At 37.5% G+C, this 23374-nt stretch overlaps 1 protein-coding gene and 1 long non-coding RNA gene across 5 annotated transcripts in view; both read left to right on the forward strand.

Moving 5' to 3' along the window:
• LOC145722453 (uncharacterized) overlaps positions 1-23374 on the forward strand; it is a 388135-nt gene that overhangs the window by 111343 nt on the left and 253418 nt on the right. The gene's annotated exons all lie outside the window — the stretch shown is intronic.
• Positions 1-23374, forward strand: part of PFDN1 (prefoldin subunit 1) — a 62432-nt gene that overhangs the window by 19613 nt on the left and 19445 nt on the right. For 2 of the 3 annotated variants that reach the window (XM_081826977.1, XM_006731443.3), the window contains exon 3: positions 16908-16992. In XM_081826977.1, the coding sequence (XP_081683103.1) occupies positions 16908-16992 (85 nt within the window). Of the gene's footprint in view, positions 1-16907; positions 16997-23374 lie in introns of all 3 variants that reach the window. The other variant, XM_081826978.1, reaches the window with a different exon arrangement.

Consider the following 23374-nt stretch of genomic DNA (forward strand, 5'->3'; position numbering starts at 1 on the left):
CAGTGTCTATCACCCAGTCACCCCATCCCTCCCACCCCACCCCCCACTCCAGCAACCCTCAGTTTGTTTCCTACAATTAAGAATTCCTCATATCAGTGAGATCATATGATACATGTCTTTCTCTAAAGATTTATTTATTTGAGAGAGAGAGTGAGAGCATGCATGCATACATGCCGGGGGAGGGGCAGAGGGAGAGAATCTTCAAGCACACTCCCCACTGAGTGTGGAGCCTGATGCAGGGCTTGAGCTCATGACCCGAGCTGAAATCAAGAGTCTGACGCTCAACTGACTGAGCCACCCAGGTGCCCCTGTTGTGCTCTCTGTTTAAGGGCAGGGACTCCACCCTCCCCACTCTCCTAGAGCAGAGCCTCCTGATGATTAAAATCCCAGGTGTTAAGCCCTACTGATTGTTAGGCCCCTCTGTTTTCCAAGCCAAATGTTATGGGGGATTTGTCTTCCCCATGTGGGTCCCTTGTGCCTGGGCTGCCTGGGTTGGGGGTCTGGTCATCTCCCCTCTCTGCGTGTGCCAGTCGCTCCCTCCCACGGACAGTCCTTGGGGTCCGTTTGGCTTTCCACCCTTCCTATCCTCTTTGATGTGGCCCCTTCTCTACATTTAGATGTGGAGAATCTGTTCTACCAGTCTTCAGGTTGTTTTCTGGGTTTTTTACGCTGATATGAGTGTTATCTAGTTGTTCTGTGGGATTAAGTGAGTTTAGGATTCCCCTATTCCACCATCTTCCCCTGAAGTCTCCCCAACCCCCCCTCTTGTTGGGGATTTTTGCATCTTTGTTCATCAGGGATATTGGCCCATAATTTTCTTTTCTTTTGGTGTCTTTATCTGGTTTTAGTTATTAGGGTAATGCTGGCCCTCTAAAATGAATATGAGAGTGTTCCCTCCTATTTTTTTTGGAAGAGTTGAGAAGGGTTGATATTAATTCTTCTTTGAATGTTTGGTAGAATTCATCAGTGAAGTCATCTGGTTCTGGACTTTAACTTGTTGGGAGATTTTTGATGACTGTTTCTGTCTCCTGTAGTAATTGGTCTGTTTAGATTTTGTGTATATTTACAATTCAGTCATGGTAGATTGTTTCTAGGAATTTATCCATTTCCTCTAGGTTATCTAGTTTGTTGCCATATAATTGTTCAGTCTTTTATGATCTTCTGTATTTCTGTGGTATCATTTTTAAAAATTATTTATTTATTTATTTTAGAGTGAGTGCATGAGGGGGGTGGGGAGAGCCAGGGAGCCCAATGCAGTACTGGATCCCAGGACCCGGGGAGCCTCTGTGGTATCATTTGTAACATCTCTTTCATTTCTGATGTTGAGTCATCTCTTTTTTTTTTTTTTTTTTGTCTTGATGATTCTAGCTAAAGGGTTATCTTGTTTATCTTTTCAAAGAACCAGCTTTTAATTTCATTGATCTTTTCTATTGTCTTTTTACTCTCATGCTCTCTCCTCTAATCTTTGTTATTTCCTCCCTTCTACTGACTTTGAGCCTTGTTTTTTCCTTTTTTTTTTTTTTTAACCTTAGATCCTTGAGGTGTAAAGTTAGGTTGTTTGAGATTTTTGTTTCTTCCTGTAAAGTTTGGTATTTTGCCTTTCCAATTTCATTTATCTCAAAGTATTTTTTTATTTCTCATTTGATTTCTTCTTTCATGCGTTGGTTGCTTAGTGGCATGTTGTTTAGTCTCTACATATTTGTGAATTTTCCAGTTTATTAATTTTATGTAAAATTCCAGTTTATGTAATTAATTTCTAGTTTCATGAAAAGATCCTTATATGATTTCAGTCCTCAGATTTATTAAAATTTGTAGCCCAACATATGATCTAACTTGGGAAATGTTTCATATGCACTTGAGAAGAATGTGTATTCTGTTGATTTTGGATGGAATGTTCTGTAAATATTAAGTCTGTTTGGTGTTATGTGTCATAAAGGCTGATGTTTCCTTAGTGATTTTCTATCCATTGATGGAAGTAGGGGCATTAAAGTGCCCTGCTATTATTGTATTGCTGTTTCTCCCTTTGGATTAGTTAATATTTGCTTTAATTATTTTTTAAAAGATTTTTTATTTTTTAAGTAATCTCTGTACACAGTGTGGGGCTTGAACTCACAACTCCAAGATCTAGAGTCGCATGCTCTTCCGACTGAGCCAGCCAGGTGCCCTGCCTCGCTTTATATTTAGGTGCTCCTATGATTGGCATGTAAATATTTACAAATGTTATATCATCTTATTGGATTGACTCCTTTATCAGTATGTAGTGCCCTATTTTGTCTGTTATTACAGTCTTTGTTTTAAAGTCTGTCTTGTTTGATACAGGTATAGCTGCTCCAGCTTTCTTGTGGTTTCTATTTGTGTTGAATATCTTTTTTCATCTTTTTCACTTTAAGTTTGCATATGTCTTCACATCTTGTAGGGAGTATCTTTTAGGAAGTGGGTAGATGGGTCATGTGTGTTATTTATTCACTCTTGTCTTTTGACTTGAGAATTTAGTCCACTAACAATAAAGTACTTGTTGATAGATTTGTGCATATTACCATTTTCTTAATTGTTTCTGGATGTTTTTGTGGTTCTTCTCAGTTCCTTGCTTCTCTTGCTCTTTTCCTTTATGGTTTGATGAGTTTTTTAGTGGTATGCTTATATTCCTTTCTCTTTATTTTTTGTGTATTTACTATAGGTTTTTGCTTTGTGGTTACTCTGAGGCTTACATATAATGACATGTCTAAAATGATGTCTTTTAAGTTGGTAACAACTTAAGTTTGACCCCATTGTAAAGCTTAACGTTATTACTCCTGTCCTGCAACATTTTATGTTTTTGACTTCACATTTTACATCTTTTTAAAATTTTTTTAATTTTTATTTATTTATTTTTAAGATTTTATTTATTTATTCATGAGAGATAGAGAGAGAGAGAGAGGCAGAGGCAGAGGGAGAAGCAGGCTCCCCGCGGAGCAGGGAGCCCGATGCGGGACTCGATCCCAGGACCCTGGGATCATGACCTGAGCCGAAGGCAGACGCTTAGCCGAAGGCAGACGCTTAACCGACTGAGCCACCCAGGCATCCCTTACATCTTTTTTTTAAATAGGAATGGTTTTATTTGTATTTGTTTGTTTATTTGTTTTTAAATCATAATTCCAATATTGTTAACATACAGTATTGTATTAGTTTCATGTGTACAATATAGTGATTCAATAATTCCATACATTATCACGCAGTGCTCATCATGACAGGTGTACTCCTTAATCCCCATCACCTGTTTGACCCATCCTCACTCCTCACCCCCTCCCCTACCCCACAACAATCACCTTGTTCTCTATAGTTAAGAGTCTGTTTCTTGGTTTGTCTATCTTTTTTTTTCCTTTGCTCATTTATTGTGTTTCTTAAATTACATGTATGAGTGAAATCATATGGTAACATTTTACATCTTTTAAAAAAATTTTTATTTAAATTCAACTAACTAACATATAGTGTATTAAGAGTTTCAGAGGTAGAGTTCAGTGATTTCATCAATTGTATGTAATACCCTGTGCTCAGGTGCTCATATTTGGCTGTTCATTGGCTTCATGCTGGCCTTTCGATCTCTGATTGCATCTATGTGGATTCTCTTTGGAGGTTATGTTGCTAAAGAAAAAGCCATCGTATACCCTGGAATTGCTGTATTTTTCCAAAATGCCGTCATCTTTTTTGGAGGACTGGTTTTTAAGTTCGGCCGCACTGAAGAGTTATGTCAATGAAAACATCCAGTTTGCTTCCACATAGCAGCCCTGCTTGGGTTTTTTACTACTCCCAGTTTTTTGTAATGCCATTTTCTAAACTCATTTTTGAGTGTAGTCTCAGCTTCAATTTGTACAATACTAAAACCATGAGAACTTCCTATGTAAACAACAAAAATCTATTGTGGTATGCGTTGGATTAACTTATAAAATCTTGAAAATATGCGACATGAGTAATTTTTATTGTTTTATCATGGTGTAATTTATAAAATTAAATTACAAAAGGAATTATAGATGCAAAAAAAATACAACACCCTGTGCTTATTACATCATGTGTCCTCCTTAATGCCCATCACCCAGTTACTCCAGCATCCCTCCTCCCGTCCTCTCCAGCATCCCTCAGTTTATTTCCTATCCTTAAGAGTTTCATATGGTTTTTCTCCCTCTCTGATTTCATCTTGTTTTATTTTTCCCTCCCTTCCCCTATGATCCTCTGTTTTCTTTCTTAAATTCCACATATGAGTGAAACCATATAATTGTCTTTCTCTGATTGACTTACTTTGCTTAGCATAATACCCTCTAGTTCCATCCACGTCCATTTCATATCTTTTTATCTTATGTATCCCTTAACTAATTATTGTAGTTGTAATTATTTTTATTAGTTTTTTTTTTTTAAAGATTTCATTTATTTATTTGAGAGTGAGAGAGCACGAGTAGGGGGAAGGGCAGAGGAGAAGGAGAAGCAGATTCCCTGCAGAGCAGGGAAGCCCTATTCGGGGCTTGATCCCAGGACCCTGAAATCATGACCTGAGCTGAAGGCAGCCACTTAACCAACTGAGCCACCCAGGCAACCCTATTTTTATTAGTTTTAACTTTCACAATTTGGTTCTTTTTGTTCAATTATTCTTGATACGTATCTGATTTTATTTCATAGTTTTTAAAAAATGGATGTTCTTCAGTCACTTTGAAATTCTTACGTGTACTTATGTTAATGTCATTCTAGGATTAATCTATTTCCATTTTGTTGGAAATAAAACCATTTCCTGATCGTTTTTCTTTTTTTCTTTTTTAAAAGATTTATTTTAGAGAGAGGGGCAGTGTGGAGGGGCAGAAAGAGAGAGAAACTCAAGCAGACTCTGCACTGAGTGCAGAGCCTGACGCGGGGCTGGATCCCACAGCTATGACGTCATGATCTGAACTGAAACCAAGAGTCGGATGCTTAATCGACTGAGCCACCCAGGTGCCCCAAATTTACCCTTTTTAGTCATACAGTTCTGTATGTTTTGACAAACATATATGGTTGTGTAATTAACACCACAGTCTGGTTTTGAAATATTTACATCTCCTCAAAACATTCCTTAGTCATACCTCTCTCTTTACCCTTACTCCCTATTAACTATTGGTTTATTTTTTCCCTTATTTTCCCTTTTTAGAATGTTATGTAAATGGAAGCATACTGTATATAACTGTTTGTGTCTGTTGCCTTTGACTTGGTATAACTTTTGAGATTTCTTGATGTTGTTAGGTGTATCAATAGTTTTTGTTTTTTTTTTTTAAGATTTTATTTATTTGAGAGAGAGAGCACGAGTGGGGTGAAAGGCAGAGGGAGAAGCAGACTCCCTGCCGAGCAGAAAGCCTGGTGCGGGACTTGATCCTGGGACTCCAGGATCATGACCTGAGCTGAAGGCAGTCGCTTAACCAACTGAGCCACCCAGGCGCCCAATATTTCGTTCTTTTTATTGCTAAATAGCATTTCATTGTATGGCTGTACCACGTTTTCCCCATTTACCAGTCGATGGACATTGAGTTTCCAGTTTTTGGCAATTATGAATACAATAGTCATAAATATTTGTGTACAGTTTGATTTTATTTTTACAGATGTATGTTTTTATTTTTCTTGGTTATAAACTTAGGAATAGGATTGCTGTGTTCAATGGTGAATGATTGCTTAAGTTTATAACAAACCTGCCAACTCTTTTCCAAAGTGGCTGTACCGTTTTTGCCAACCATCTGTGTATGAGAGTTCTAGTTGCTTTGCATCTTTATTAACGCTCGATACTGCCTTTTTTGTTGTTGTTTATTCTAGGCATTCCAGGAGATATGTAATGGTGTGTCCTTGTGGTTTAATTTGCATTCCTTTAATAACTCATGATGTTGAGTATTGTCATCTTCATGTCTTCTTTGATGAAGTGTTTCTTAAAGTCTTTTGGCTTTTTTTTTTTTAAGATAAAATTCATGTAACATAAAATTCACTTTTTTAAACACTTTAAAGTGTACAAATCAGTGGTTTTTAGAATATTCATGGAATTATGCAATCACTGCCACTAATTCCAGAACATATTTTTCACTATGAAAAGAATCAGTGAACCCATAGTTGTTATTCCATATTTCTCCCTTCTTTTGGTTGTAGGCAATCACTAATCATTCTGTCTGTATAGATATGCCTATTTTGGACATTTCATGTAAATGGAATCATACAATAATATATGATTGTGTTTGCCTTCTCGCATTATATTTTATTTATCTTATTTTATTTTAAGAATTATTTATTTAATCTTGAACACCCAGTGTGGGGGTTGAACTCATGACCCTAAAATCAAGAGTCACATGCTCTTCTTACTGAGCCAGCCAGGCACCCTCAGCATTATGTTTTTAAGGTTAATCCATGTTGTAGCATGTATCAATCAGTACTTTATTCCTTTTCATTGCTGAGTAATATTCCATCGTAGGAATATACCACATTGTATTTATCCATTCATCAGTTAATGGACAGTTCAGTTGTTTCCACTTTTTGACTATCATGAATAATCTGCTTTGAATATTTATATATGTGTGTGTGTGTGTTTCTTTCTTTCTTTCTCTTGGCTATGTTCCTAGAAGTTGAATAGCTGGGTCATAAGTAACTCTATATTTAACATTTTGAGGAACCGCCAGAATGTTTTTCATAGCAGCTATGCTATTTTACATATCCACCAGCAAAGTATGAGGGTTCCAGTTTCTCTATATCCTCTCCAACATTTGTTATTACCTATCTTTTTCATTATTTACACCCTAGTGGGTGTGATCATGCTTTTACTTTTAACCTATATGTGTCTTTTTATTTAAGGTAGATTTATTGGTGATTGCATAGTTGGGTCATGATATTTAATCCAATTGACAATTTGTGCCTTCTCATTAGGATGTTCAGATCATTTATTTTTCAAGTAATTGTTGCTGTGGTTGGATTGAAATCTGCCACTCTGCTACTTGTTTTCTTTTTGTTTCATTTGTTCTTCATTCCTTTTCCTTTTTTTCCTGCCTTCTTTTAGATTATATATATATATATATATTTTTTTTTTTTCCTTAAGATTTATTTATCTCAGAGAGGCAGCATGTGTGGTGGAGAAGGGGAGAGGGATAGAGAGAAACTCAAGCAGATTCTACACTGAGCACAAAGCCCAACGTGGGGCTCAGTCTCACAACCCTGAGATGACAGCCTGAGCTGAAACCAAGAGTTGGACGCTTAACCAACTGTGCCACCCCAGCACCCCTCTTTTAGATTATTTTTTATGGTCCTATTTTATCTTCATTTTTGGCTTATGAGTCTTTAGTTAAAAAAAAAATTAGTGATTTTCCTGTTTTTACAATATGTTTTTGTTACAGTCTACCTTTAAGTACTATTATATTGCTTCATCTTTAATATTATATTTCAAATCCTTTTCCCCATTCCTTTTTCTTTTTACTGTTACACCTTTTACGTGTTATAGTTTATTTATTTTTAAAGATTTTTTTTTTTAATTTATTAGAGCGAGAGCGTGCACAAGCAGGGGGAGCGGTAGGCAGAGGGAGAAGCAGACTCCCTACTGAGCAGGGATCCCAATGCGGGGCTTGATCCCAGGACCCTGAGATCATGACCTGAGCTGAAGGCAGATGCTTAACCAACTGAGCCACCCAGGTGCCCTTATAGTTTGTTTTAGATCAGGAGTTGGCAAGCTTGTTTTGTAATGGGCCAGATAGTAAATATTTTTTGACTTTGCTGGCCGTATGATCTCTGTCACAACAGTCTCTCTTAACTCTGCCTTTGTTGTGAAAGAATATCCATAGACATTATAAAAACAAATGAATGTACCTGGATTGGACTGCTGGCCATAGTTTGCCAATCTCTGCATTAGGCAGTCACCTATATTTTTTTTTTTTTTTTAAAGATTTTATTTATTTGTTTGACAGAGAGCACAAAGGCAGAGAGGCAGGCAGAGGGAGAGGGAGAAGCAGACTCCCTGCTGAGCAGGGAGACCGACGCGGGGCTTGATCCCAGGACTCCAGGATCATGACCTGAGCCGAAGGCAGCCGCTTCACCGACTGAGCCACCCAGGCGCCCCGGCAGTCACCTATCTTTTAAAATGACTAACAATAGGAGTGCCTGGATGGCTCAGTCAGTTGAGTGTCTGACTCTTGATTTGGGCTCAGGTCATGATCTCAGGGTCATGGAATCAAACCCCACGTTGGGCTCATGCTCAGTGTGGAGTCTGCTTGGCCCTCTCCCTCTGATCCACTCCCTGCTTGTGCTCTCTCTCTCTCCCTCTTTCTCTCTCAAGTAAATAAAATCTTTTTAAAAATATGACTAATGATAAAAAAATCTCATATTCATCTTAAATTATACTGTCTCCAGTGCTTTTCATTTCTTTGTAAGTTGCCTTGTTATATTCCTTCTGCTGAAGAACTAATTATAACATTTTTTATGGTCTATATTTGCCAAAATAAATTGTGTCAGCTTTTGTTTGTTTGAATTTTTTCTTCATTTTTTAAAGTAGTTTTTTTTTTTGTTTTAATTTATTTCGGAGAGAGGAAGTGTGCATGAGCCGGTGGGGAGGAGTAGTGGGTGATAAAGAATCCTCAAGCAGACTCCCCACTGAAGTATAGAGACTGACTTAGGGTTTGATCCCAGGACTCTGGGATCATGACCTGAGCCAGAATCCAGAGTCAACTGCTTAACTGACTGAGCCACCCATGTGCCCCTTCTCCTTCATTTTTGAAAGATATTTTCACTTTGTATGTACTTCTGGGTTAATAACTTTTTTCTTTTAGTACTTTGAAAATGTCATTCCATTGTCTTCCGCCATATATAGTTTGTGACAGAAAGTTTGCTGTGCCTCTTACCTTTGTTTTTCTAAATGTAATCTGTCATTTCTCTGGCTGCCTGTAAGATTTTCTGTTTATCTTTGAGTTTCAGTAGTTTGATTATGCTACCTGTTACATCTTGGTTTTGATTTTGATTTTATTTTGCTTGGGTTTCTCCAGGTGTCTTGGAACTATGATTTGGTGGGGTTTTTTGTTGTTGTTGTTGTTGTTGTTTAATTTGTTTTAGGAAATTCTTGTTCATTATTTCTTCAAGTGTTTCTTCTTCATTCTTTCCTTCTGGATCTCTAATTACACATATGTTAGGCTGCTTAAAAAGATAAATTAATAAAATAAAATTAGTATTGTTTCTTAGGTCTTGCATGCTGTATCCTATTTTTTTGTTTTGTTAGTTTATTGTTTTTTTAATAGCTTTTTCTCTCAGTTTGATTAATTTTTATTAACCCATCATCAAGTTTACTTGAACTCTGCCACCCACCTAATTAGGAACACTGTAAATTAAAGTCTGTGCTGGAGATTTTCTAAACCATACAGTAGGTCGAATTTGGACCATAACCCATTAGAAGGCCAGTTATGGTTACACATTCTTTGATTCTTTTTTTAGTTAAAATACTTTTTTTTTTTAATTTTTAGGAAATGTAGGATTACCTTTAGTGAGACTTTAACAACTCTTAGCACTGCTCACATAAGTTTTAGAAGTTGTTAATTGTTTGTTTAATGTTATGTCTCCTTCAAGAAATAGTTCATGATCTGCTTGATTTGTCATTTGCTTTTTTTTTTTTTTTTTTAAGATTTTATTTATTTGAGAGAGAACAAGCAGGCGGAGAGGGAGAGGAAGAGGGAGAAACAGACTCACTGCTGAGCAGGGAGCCCTTTGTGGGGCTCGATCCCAGAACCCTGGGATCACGACCTGAGCTGAAGGCAGATGCTTAACCAACTGAGCCACCCAGGCGCCCCTTGTCATTTGCTTTTTGATAGCTACTTAAAAAAATAAAAATAGCAGAGTCTTTATATTCCAGTAAGAACTGATATCTGAAACTAATATAATGTTACATGTTGGTTATATCTCAATTTAAAAAAGACACCCAATTTTTTTTTCTGAGTAAAAATGAAATTTTTTTATATATATCATGCTTAACTATTTAAAAAAAATTAGAAGTCATAGGTTATGTTTTGAAATGTTATTTACATCCTGAGAATTAAAATATGAAAATTATACTCTTCCTATATGACTGATGTATCTTTAGTCAAATTAAAAAAAAATTCCATTTCGCTATATTTCATTTTTTTATTGTGTTGAATTTTAAAAATATTTTTTAACTGAAGTACAGTTGACAATACAGTGTTAGTTTCAGGTGTACAAAGTGATTCAAAAAGTCTGTTCTGCTCACCATGAGTGTAGCTACTGTCTGTCATCAAACAATGCCCTTTCAGTACCACTGACTATATTCCTTATGCTGTACCTCATTCCATAACTGGAAGCGTGTATGTCGCACTCCTCTCCACCCATTTTGCCATTCCCCCACCCTCCTTCCTTTGGTTATACATGCTTAGGAGACATTTTTGTTTGTTCATTTTATTTACTTCCATGGTATAGATAGGTTTCTTCTATTTTACCATACTGAGAGACAAGTTTGATTGTTTCTTTTTTTTTTTTTTTACCCACTCTTCTTCATTCTGACTGAAGGTGGAACTCTTTGGGGACCTTTCTCCTAATAGTATCTTTGTTTTGGATGGTTTCTAGGTTTTATCTCCTGTTTTATCTCCTGTTTCTTTACTAGGTTGGATCCTCCAGGTCTCTGGGATTCAGCAGGAACTCTCAAGTTGAAATCAAATTTACCATTCTCACACCTTTCCGAATTCCTGATCTCACTTCTTTGGGGCTTCTGGAATGTTTCATGTGTGTTTGCTCAGCAAAATGTTAGAAAAACAATTTTTTTTTTGCTTTGTTTTTAATAGGAAGAACGTTCAGGGTATCTATTCTCCATTATGCCGGTAATGAAAGTCTCTACTTGCTCAGTATTCCACAATATGGATGTGCCATAATTTTATTTTATTAATTTATTTTTTTAAGGATTTTATTTATTTGTGTGACAGAGGAGAGAGACAGCAAGAGAGGGAGCACAAGCAGGGGGAGTGGGAGAGGGGGAAGCAGGCTTCCCGCTGAGCAGGGAGCCCGATGCGGGGCTCAATCCCAGGACCCTGGGATCATGACCTGAGCCGAAGGCAGACACTTAACGACTGAGCCACCCAGGTGCCCATTTTATCTGTTTTTTAAAGATTTTATTTTTAATCTCTACACCCAAGGTGGGGCTCAAACTTAAAACCCTGAGATCAAGAGTCGCATGCTCCACCGACTTAGCCAGCTGGGTGCCCTGAATGTACCATAATTTTAAAATTTCTTCTTTACTAAGGGATTTTAGTTCTTCCTTGCTAAAAAAAGTTATGACAAAAGTTTTTTTGCATGTAGATCTTTGTATGTATATGCTAGTAGTTTTCATCACTAGTGGGATGAGGCAAAGAAGCCAGATAGACTCATTCTTTCTGTTTTAAGTAGGCTCCACGCTCAGCATGGAGCCCAACATGGGGCTTGAACTCAAGACCCTGAGATCAAGACCTGAGCTTGAGATCAAGAGTCAGATGCTTAACCAAATGAGCCACCCAGATGCCCCAAGATAGACTCATTCTTATTCATCCTTTTCTGTGCCACTTAATTTGTGAATGCCCTAAATGCCATATGTTTTCAGATAACCTCTAAAAGTTTCCCACCCATACAAAATACATTATCATAAGCATATTGTTGTGTCTGAATAGTTTATGTCCAGGTGAGCATACCCAAAAGACAACGTTATCACTCATCTTGGATTATATTTTGGGCAGGTAAACAACACTCTTGATTCATGCTGAGTCATTAGAAAGTGGAAGTCACATAGCATCCTGCAGGACAGTTCAGAACATAGCCTCTGATGTTTCTCAAGAAACAAACACAAAAGCCATCATAAAAGTTATGTATTTTAAAAAAATGTATTTCAGGTGGCATAATTCTAAATAAATGAGGAAATTAAATAGCAGGCTACTTGTGCTTGAAAGTTGACAGTGCAGGGCCACATATGTAGTGGCCTTTTTACAAAGCAGGGACTCTAGTCTAGAATATATAATCCTGAATATTGTAAGCACATTCTTTGCATGTCATTTGTCAAATAAAAATAACTTTCCTCTTCACAGTTTATTTTTCCTTTGTGGCACATTTTGAACTGCAGAATCCTTTATCTACCATTTGGCTTTCCATAAGCTATCAGGCAGGATCTCTGTGAGATTCTCTACTTTGAGAAACTATGTGCCTAATATTTATTTATGATACATGACTCATAATTACATTATTATGTGTTTTCAAAATAGCATGTGATAATTTAGCTCCTTTTAACAACAGATAAAATGTTTCTAAAGACTTTTTTCAGAAGTTCAGATGTTTCTTGGGGCCCTTCCCAATCTTCATTGGATTTATGGTTCGAGTTTTTGTTTTTTTTTTTTAAGATTTTATTCATTTGACACAGAGAGACACAGTGAGAGGGGGAACAAAAGCAGGGGGAGTGGGAGAGGGAGAAGCAGACTTCCCGCTGAGCAGGGAGCCCGATGCGGGGCTCGATCCCAGGACCCTGGGATCATGACCTGAGCCAAAGGCAGACGCCTAACGACTGAGCCACCCAGGCGCCCCCGGTTGGCATTTTTTAAAAATAAAGGACTGGGACGCCTGGGTGGCTCAGTTGTTAAGCGTCTGCCTTTGGCTCAGGTCATGATCCCAGGGTCCTGGGATCGAGCCCCGCATCGGGCTCCCTGCTCAGCCAGGAGCCGGCTTCTCCCTCTCCCACTCCCCCTGCTTGTGTTCCCTCTCTAGCTGTCTCTGTCAAATAAATAAAATAAAATCTTTTAAAAAATAAAAAATAAAGGACTAAACCAAATTTTCCGTAAGGTTTTTTGTTTGAATTTTACAATGTGACTACTCACTGAGGTAAACATTTGTGTTTACGCAGTACTCATCCTTGTTTAAAACTTTTATGGCTGAGATGTCCTTAGGCTTATAGTAAATTGGCTAGCTTCAGTGACATCTCTCTGGCCTTTGAAGTTGGCATAGTCCAGTATAGCTACCTAAGGAGTGTGTGGCCATGGAAAAACATGTTTTTGTTGTTGAGTGTTCTTGCTTTCTAGTAATTTTATTTTCTGCTCAAGGGATTTAGTATCTGTTCAGATACTTTATTTTTAAAGGCCACATAAGTAATGACTTGATCTCTAATCTTAGCTTTGAAAATTTCCCAGACACTAATAAAGGTAATGTCTGATGACCTATTATTTGAGAATACTACTCACTGGCCAGCAGTCAGTGCTATTTAAAAATGTATATTTTATTCTGAAAATTATTTCTATGGCTAAAAGGCTTTGTTAGTAAAATTGTGCATCTAATGACATAATTTGGTGACTTTTGGGCCTAGATTTATAATAACTTTTTACCTGGTATCACTGAGACTTAATGTAGTTAAAACACTTTGCTCTTCAAATACTGTACTAAATAGTTTTTTTTATTTTTTATTTTTTATTTTTTTAAAAGATTTTATTTATTTATTTGAGACAGAATGAGAGAGAGAGAGCACATGAGAGGGGGGAGGGTCAGAGGGAGAAGCAGGCTCCCCGCCGAGCAGGGAGCCCGATGCGGGACTCGATCCAGGGACTCCAGGATCATGACCTGAGCCGAAGGCAGTCGCTTAACCAACTGAGCCACCCAGGCGCCCTAAATAGTTTTTTTTAAAGATTTTATTTATTTGAGAGAGAGAAACAGAGTACAAGCAGGGGGAGAGGCAGAGGGAGAGGGAGAAGCAGACTCCCCACTTAGTGAGGAGCCCAACATGGGGCTCGATCTCAGGACCTGGAGATCATGACCTGAGCCGAAGGCAGCCTCTTAACCATCTGAGCCACCCAGGCGCCCCTGTACTAAATAGTTCTGAGAAAAATATTCAGTAAATCATAGTCTTACCAGAAACAGCACCTATCTCTTGGACTAATAAGAATATTTTGGTCACAAAAGGTTATATAGAAATCCTTATTTTGCATGAATGTGCACTATCTTGGCAGTGACTATAGGAGTAAGATTTTAACAAAGGATCAACTTACTGCTGAAGACCAGGATCATCAGTTAAGTGATGTGGACTGTCCACATCAGGACATTAACAAGATTAATTATTGGTGGAGTGAAAGAGAACTTTACCAGGTTGTATTATATATGACAGGGTGTATTTATAAAGAAGAAGAGCAGTTTTCTCCCAGTTGTCTGGACAAAGCTGGAGTTGCCATTTTTGGTCTGTTTTTACTTGTTTTATGTCTATAATAACAGATCCTCTTGGTAAAAACCCACCCTAGACACAGTGGTGGTTTTTTGTTGTTGTTGTTTGGTTTTGTGTTGGGTTGTTGTTGTTTGTGGTTGATAGAGAAAACTACATATTGCCACCTTGATATGTTTTCTTATTTGGCTTTCTGTTAAAGGGAGATACACAGGTCAGTGAAACAGAATAGAGAGTCCAGAAGTAAACCCATGTATATATAGTCAATTAATTTATGACAAAGGAGGCAAGAATATACAGTGGGGAAAGGGTAGTCTCTTCAGTAAATGGTGTTGGAAAACTGGACCACAATCTTACATCATATACAAAAATTAACTTAAAGTGCATTAAAAACTTCAATGTAAGACTTAAAGCCAGTAAAACTCCCAGAAGAAAATACAGGTAGTAAGCTCCTTGTATTAGTCTTAGTGAGGTTTTTTGTTTTGTTTTTGTTGTTGTTTGCATCTAACTCCCAAACTAGGAGTAATAAAAGCAAAAATAAATGAGTGGGACTACATCAAACTAAAAAGTTTCTGTACAGAAAAGGAAACCATCAACATAATGAAAAGGTAAACTACTAAATGGGAGAAGTTATTTGCAAATCATGTTTCTTTTTTTTTTTTTTTTTTAAGATTTTATTTATTTGACAGAGAGAGCACAAGCAGAGGGAGAGGGAGGGAGAAGCAGGCTCCCTGCTGAGCAAGGAGCCTGATGTGGGACTCGATCCCAGGACCCTGGGATCATGACCCGGGCCAAAGGCAGTCGCTTAACTGACTGAGCCACCCAGGCGTCCATGCAAATCATATTTCTGATAAGGGGTTACTATCTAAAATATACAAAGAACTCCTACAACTCAATAACAAACAAAAAAAACCCAATCCAATTAAAAAATGAGCAAAATAAGTCAATCAGAGAAAGACAATTATCATATGATCTCACTGATGTGAGGAATTTGAGAAACAAGACAGAGGATCATAGGGGAAGGGAGGGAAAAATGAAACAAGACAAAACCAGAGAGGGAGACAAACCATCAGAGACTCTTAATCTCAGGAAACAAACTGAGGGTTGCTGGAGTGGAGGGGGGTGGGAGGGATGGAGTGGCTGGGTGATGGACATTGGGGAGGGTATGTGCTATGGTGAGCACTGTGAATTGTGTAAAACTGATGAATCACAGACCTGTACACCTGAATCCATACATTATATGTTAAAAAAATTAAATTAAAAAAAGATATACTTGGAAAAAAAACGGGCAGAGGATATGAATAGACGTTTTTCCAAAGAAGACATGCAGATGGCCAACAGACACATGAGAAAACACACACATAAACACAATGGAATAGTACTCAGCCATAAAAATAATGAAATATTGGCATTTATGACAACATGGATGTACCTAGAGGATATTATGCTAAGTGAAGTAAGTCAGACAGAGAAAGACAAATACCAAGTGATTTCACTACCAGTGGAGTCTAAAAAAAACAGAACAAAGAAAACAAAACCCAGACTCATAGATACAGAGTTAGGGGTGGGGAGCTGTTGGAGGGCAAAATTGGTAAGGGGATTAAGAGGTACAAATTTCCAGTTATAAAAATAACTTAAGTCTTGGGGATATAATGTACAGCATGGGGAATACAATCAACAATATTATATTAACTTTATATGGTTAGAGATGATAACTAGACTTATTGTGGCAGTTTGTAGTATATACAAATATTGAATCACTGTGTTGTACACATGAGACTAAAAATATTATTTGTCAATTATACTTCAATAAAAACAACAACAAAAAGAAATGAAGTTTAGTTCTTTGTTGCTAAACTCTTAAGTTATATGCAAAGAGAAGAAACCATCTGCCTAATTAATTGCAATCTTTAATGGAAATCTGTTATAGCCTAGTTCAACACTTGATTCCAGTAGAAGGGAAATAATTCATTTCACTTTTTTGAGGCTACAAAGTAGTTTATTCTTCTTTCCCTACATGTAGCAAGACTTATGAACATAGGTTCACAAAAGAGATTCAGTGCTAATTATTAAAGCTTCCTCATATTTCCACTCTCATCAGTTGTAAATAATGTATCTGACTGTAAAATGGAAAAAGTTGAAATTTTCCACTTGTGCATTTTGAGCTTTTCAGAGGTATTATAAACTCTGGAAATAATAATAAAAGATACTAGGCTTTATACAGTGCTTTTTGTTTGAGGAACTCCTATAAACACTAATGCATTGATCCTAACACAGTACTTGATTGTGACTTTAAAAGGTCATGAGTTAGTGCTGTTACAAAAAAAAAGTTTAAAAAGATTGGAGGGGGAGCTCTAACTTATAAATACTTTTAAAAAAATATCTAGATAAAAGTTGATCTAGACAATTGAAAAAATAAAAATTATGGTGGATTTTTATTAACTTTTAGCCTGTGATAGATTTTTATCCCTTTAATTTTTTTCATTTATTTGTGAATCTTAAAGGTTAATTCCCTTCTTAGAGTAGTAAGCAGAATTTTCTTTCAAACTTTTAGTCCTTCTCAGCCAAGGCTTAAACTTGTGGTGGTTTCCTGAGTTTGTCACATTAACATAGCAATGCATTTTATTGGCCCGAATTAGAAGATCATTGTTTTAATTTTCTTAGTTTAATATCTGTAGTATGTAGCTGTTGATTTTGATGATTATGGTGGTCATGTGGCTTAATCTTCCAACTTTTTTGTGTTTTGTAGGTTTATTCTTCAGTCCAAGGAGGCAATTCACAATCAACTGTTAGAGAAACAGAAAATAGCAGAAGAAAAAATTAAAGAATTAGAAGTAAGTTTTGAGTGAATATTGACAGTAGTAAATTTTAAGAAAAAGGTTATTATCTCACTCTCATGTTAAATGAAAACGTATGCCTGCCAAAGTCATGTCACGTTGTTTTCATTCTAATTGAGTTTTAGAGCAATAAACCAGTCATATTCATGGCAGTGTGCAAGACACTCCTCCCCCCTCCCCCAAAGGAAAAGAAAAAAAAAAGGAAGGAAGAAAAAAGAATAGTCTCTGGGAGATGTAGAGATTTTTGAAGAAGATAGGATGCTGTTAATCTGAATGTATTTTCTCCATTGCCTTCAAATGAACATGTCTGTTTTTAAAAGCAAAGCAGGGGCGCCTGGGCAGCACAGTAAGTTAGGTGTCCAACTCTTGGTTTTGGCTCGGGTCATGGTCTCAGGGTCATGAGATTGAACCCCCAGCGATGGGCTCCCTCCTCAGCACGGAGTCTGCTTAGGTTTCTCTCTCCTTCTGCCTCTCCCATTCGTTCTCCCTCTCAGTAAAATAGATAAATCTTTAAAAAAAAAAAAAAAAAGAGAAAAGAAAAAAGGAAAACATGCAGTATATATTTAAACACCACCTATTCTGGTGGATCGGCATGAGAGTGGGTGATGATAATAGTATTTAAAGGATTTTGATATATGTCTCATATTGCAATTCATTTAACATAGATTAGGTATAACTATCTGAAGGATGATGCTGCAGTGAGGAAAACAATTTTTTTTTTCTGCTAGGGGAAAAGGTGAGGGGTAAGAGTAACTTAGTAAATTTTTGGATAATTGGAATTTATTACATTTACCATATACATTAAGGCCTTTGATGAGATACTCTTCTTGGGCTTGAGTAGAAGGTCCATCCTGTATATAGTAAAAGTTGGCCTGGGCAAAAGACTGGTTGTTATTTCTTTGGGGCCAAGATTTCCTGAAATGGGGGTGGTTACAATGACTTCATAGGTCACTTTATCTAATTTGTGTGAGTACTGTGTGAGGCAGTAGTTCAGAATCTGACTCAGCCCTCTACGGAATTGGTGAGACACCCCCTGTATCCTCCCGGGGGTTTCTTAGGGCACCAACTTGGCATGGCCTGGTATGTAGTGTCTTAGGTTACTTAGGTTTATTTTTGTTTGACTACTGACCATAATTTAAACAAACTTGATAATAGATTTGTAGCTTAGAAAGGTGTATTGTAAAAAACAAAACAATTAAGCATACAAACAAAAAAAACAAAAAAGAAAAACTTATCTTTTAGTAACCAGCTTATTATTGTGTCCTATTTTATCATTTTTGTTAGCCCAACTGTTCTAGATTGAATTTTGTATCTTCTGCTGTTCTCAGAGTAACTTCAAAAACCACCTACTTGTGATCTCTCTCTGTCAAATAAATAAATAAAATATTTTTAAAATATCTTAAAAAAAAAACTCCAAATAAAACTATTTCATGTGGATAACTGAAAACCTGTTTTTGCAGCTGTAGGTAAATACGTCTAAAAATTATCCTGATGAATAAGTAACCAGATGTAAAGTATTGTATATATGATTCTCTTTTTATGAAAACACAAAAAATAAGAGCCCTATATAAACATTCAAAATGATATTTCAGGGGGCACATGGGTGGCTCAGTCAGTTAAGGGTCTGCCTTCGGCTCAGGTTGTGATACCGGGGTCCTGGGATCAAGCCCTGCGCGGGTCAGGCTCCCTGCTCAGCAGGGAGCCCGCTTCTCCCTCTCCCTCTGCTGCTCCCCCTGCTTGTGACTTCTCTCTCTCTCTGTCAAATAAATAAAATCTTTAAAAAAAAAAGATATGTCAGTATATATATTATATTAACACTGGTTACTCTAAGGAAATTAGGTGGGATATGGGCATGAAAATATTTTTTTCTTAAAATCTTTGCATTGGATAAATTATAGCATGTGTTAACTTTTATAATTAAAAAGAATATTATGGTAAAATTACCACAGATGATGATTATAGCATACCGTTTAGTTTTGATGAGTATTAGGATTTTTTTTTTTTAAGTAAGCTCCACACCCAGTGTGGAGCCCAGCACGGGGCTTGAACTCACGACCCTGAGATCAAGACCTGAGCTGAGATCAAGTGTTGGACACTTAACCAGCTGAGCCACCCAGGCACCCCAGGAAATTTTTTTTCCCCAAGTTACCTTTTTTTTGGAGTTTCTCAAATACTGGTAGAGTATCCTGATATCTGCCAGATAATGGAAGTAGATTAGCTGGCTTGTTGGTACTTATTTGAAATGCTAATTACAGCTACAAAAAACTAGCAGAATTAAACCCCAACTTCTTTCCTAGAACATTTTATTGTGTCTTTTTCTTTTTAATCTTTTATTTTACATGTTTTTTTAATATCACACAAGCACTGATTTTTTTTCCTGATTATTCAGTTATTGAGAGAGATATGTCAAATCTCCATGATGATACTTACCAGTTTCTCCTTCATCTTTCAGCTTAGTGGGCATTGGTGTTTAGAGATTACTCTCCATGTATTTAAGTGCTCATTATTACTGTATACATAGTTCAGAGGATAGATTTCATTTTGCTTTATATGTTTGGGAATTTCTCAGGTCTTTTAAAAATAGTATTCTGCTGACTTCTGGCTTTTGTTGTTGCTGTTGAGAAGTCATCTATCAGCTTAATTGTTGTTCCTTTGTCTTTTTTCTCTGGTTACTTTTATTTATTTATTGTTTTAAAAAATTTATTTGAGAGTGAGAGAGCATGTACACGAGTGGGGGGTGGGGAAGAGGAAGAGAGAGAATCCTCAAGCAGACACCCTGCCGAGCATGGAGCCCGACATGGGGCTGGATCCCAGGACCCTGAGATCATGACCTGAGCCAAAACCAAGAGTCAGCCGCCCAGCCGATTGATCCACTAAGGCACCTCCCTGGTTACTTTTTTTTTTTTTTTTAAAGATTTTATTTATTTATTTGAGAGAGAGAGTGAGAGAGCAGGAGCAGGGGCCGGGGAGAGGGAGAAGCAGGCTCCTTGCTGAGCAGGGAACCTGACGTGGGGTTCAATTCCAGGACCCTGGGACCATGACCTGAGCCACGTAGGTACTCCCACTCTGGTTACTTTTAATATTCTCTTTGTCTTTCATGGTTTGTGGTTTCTTTGGGATATGTTTAGGTGTGGAGTTAGTCTTTTTATTTTTTTCTTAATCCTACTTGGTTTAAGTTGAGTTTCCTGAATCTGAGGATTAAGATCTTCCATCAGTCTGGAAAATTCTTTTTTTTTTAAAAGATTTTATTTTATTTCTTTGAGAGAGAGAAAGAGCAGGAGCTGGGGGAGGAGCAGAGGGAGAGAGAGAAGCGGACTCCCTGCTTAGCAGGGAGCCCAGTGCGGGGCTCCATCCCAGGATGTTGGGATCATGACCTGAGCTAAAGGCAGACACTTAACTGACTGAGCCACCCAGGCCTCCCAGTTCTGGAAAATTCTTATATTTCTGAATATTACTTCTTCCCTATTTTCTCTATGAAGTGGTATTTCCTTCTGGAATTCTTCCCCCTACCTTTAAAGCAGCTGTTCCCACCATCTGCAGTTGCATCTTTTTGTTGTTGTTAAAGATTTTATTTATTTGACAGAGAAAGCACAAGCAGGGGGAGTGGCAGGGAGAGGGAGAAGCAGGCTCCCCATAGAGCAGGGAACCTGATGTGGGGCTCGATTGCAGGACCCTGAGATCATGACCTGAGCTGAAGGCAGCCTCTTAACCGACTGAGCCACCCAGGCGCCCCTGCAGTAGCATCTTAACTGGTTGTTTTTGTTTTTGTTATCTTTTTCTTTTTTTTTTTTTATCTGGTTTTTCCCCATCAATCCTTTTAATGTATTTAAGCTAGAATGTCCTTTGTAACATATTAGAAAATCTGGTCCTATTACTCCTCTGTGTAAAACTCATCATTGTTCTTGGGTAAAGTTCAGACTTGTTACCATACCTTCAAGGGTTTTTATGAAATGACTCCTGTCTCTTTCTCTCATCTCCCTCATTTCCTTTGCCTTCTTTTACACTATACTCCAGCCATTCAGAAATATTCTGTTTTTAGAACTTGCTGTGCTTTCTTTGTTTCTACTAGGTCTTTGGAAAAAATAGTTTCCTCCATTGGGGAACTTTCTCCTCCTGCAGTTATTAGTGGCTCCATATATTAATACTCAAGATCTTAGTTTAGGGCTACTTCTAAGAAGCATTTTCTGATTCCTCAGTCTTAAATCAGGTCCTTTTTCTTTGTTCTCCGTAATGATTTTATTAGTTTCATACCATAGTGTGGTAATTTGAACATATGAACCAACACCACTTGAGGTAATTACAAATAGGGTTTACTGGGGGCACCTGGGTGGCTCAGTTGGTTAAGCGGCTGCCTTGGGCTCGGGTCATGATCTCAAGGTCCTGGGATTGAGCCCTGTGTTGGGCTCCCCGTTGAGCAGGGAGTCTGCTTCTGCCTCTGCCCCTCCCCACCACTCACTCTCTCTCAAATAAATAAATGAAATCTTTAAAAATAGGGTTTCCTATTGCTTGGGAAGCTTGATACAGATTCAGAGCTCTAAATAGTTCTTCCCAAGGAGGAGTTGTTGCTTCTCCTTTCAAATCTACAGTGTTTTCTTCTGGGTCCTAGCATTTCTTGCCAGTTCAACCTGTTTTGTCTTAATCCTATTTACTTATCATCATCATTTAATTTTTACCCTAAGATACCTTAAAATATAGTTGGGGAGTCACAGTTTATACATAAGTCAGCAGACAAAGGCCAGGCTGTTTCCATTAAGCATGTTTTCATCTCTAAGATTGTTTTGTGTCTGGATCTGTAGTTTCAGTTTTTGATCAAAGCTGTTAACTTGGCCCACTCTGTATGCCTCCTCACTTCCTGCCAACAATCTATACAAATGACACTATGGATATACCTTTTGAATGACATAGGTGCTTATCTGATTCAGGTTCTTTGAAATGCGAACCCATTTTCATTCATATTTCCTAGACTCCCTTTTATCCATGTCTGTTCTTTTTTTTTTTTTTTTTTTTTGCCTTCTTAGATCTCCCCCCCAGCTGTTGTTTATGAGTGCAAAGCTTACCTGGAATTTGTTTAGCTCTTAATAAACTCTCTTATGCTGTCCCTACATTGTCATCCAATCTAGTGGCCTCACTTGCTGGCCCTTTTTTATGGAGCAGAGGTGGGGGTACTATAACCCTGCCTTCATGTTCCCTTGATAGGGAGTTACATTACTTACTAGAAGGGTAAAGGTAAGTACTAGCTTATTGGGAAGACAGTCTTACTGTCTTTTTCTTCTTAAAACTCCATATTTACAAAATACTACCCAAATGTTGGGTATTCTTTGGGCTGTAGTCATTTTACTGGGATTAATGAGAAAATATTTTCATAACAGAGTCACAATATGATAGGGTTATTTAGATTTTTATCTTTCCTTTATAAAGATGATAGATCAGGTTCTTTGAGGAACAATCACCATTTCATCTTAATGGTGATTAGTATAGACCAATGATGCTGGTCCTGTTTAAGAGAAAATATAAAATGGTGGCTTTAGTATGATAGAGTAACCATGTTATTTATGTCTGTTTTTTTAGAAATTCCAATAATTTTTTCAAGATGGCTGAGTGTATATAATACATAATACAGTATATGTTGTTGTTAGAAAAGTACAAAAGCTTAATTTCTTAAATGACCTTAGTATAATTGGGATTTGGAATGAAGACTATGAGTCATCTTTTTTTAAAATATTTTAAAATTATTATTTTTAAGATTTATTTATTTATTTATTTGACAGAGACACAGAGAGAGAGGGAACACAAGCAAGGGGAGTGGAGGAGGGAGAAGCAGGCTTCCCGCGGAGTAGGGAGCCTGATGCGGGGCTCAATCCCAGGACCCTGGGATCATGACCTGAGCCAAAGGCAGACGCTCAATGACTGAGCCACCCAGGCGCCCCAGTATTTTAAAATTATTTTTAAGTAATCTTTACACCCAGTACGGGGCTCAAACTTAACAACCTTAAGTTCAAGAGTTGCACGCTTCACCGACTGAGTCACCCAGGCACTTCTCATCTGTCTTTGTAAAAATAATTTTCTTTTTGAAATGTACAGCATTGCTACAAAAGGAAAATAGAAGTCTTTTTTTCCTAGAAAATTCAGTTAAAGTTGAGTTAAAATGTTGACTGAGGCAATATATTCTTTTTTTTTTTTTTAAAGATTTTATTTATTTATTTGAGAGAGAGAGAGAATGAGAGAGACAGAGAGCACATGAGAGGGGGGAGGGTCAGAGGGAGAAGCAGGCTCCCCGCCGAGCAGGGAGCCCGATGCGGGACTCGATCCCGGAACTCCAGGATCATGACCTGAGCCGAAGGCAGTCGCTTAACCAACTGAGCCAACCCAGGCGCCCCGA

Source organism: Leptonychotes weddellii, chromosome 7, assembly GCF_054177405.1.
Source record: "Leptonychotes weddellii isolate Sample4059 chromosome 7, ASM5417740v2, whole genome shotgun sequence".
Lineage (NCBI taxonomy): Eukaryota > Metazoa > Chordata > Mammalia > Carnivora > Phocidae > Leptonychotes > Leptonychotes weddellii.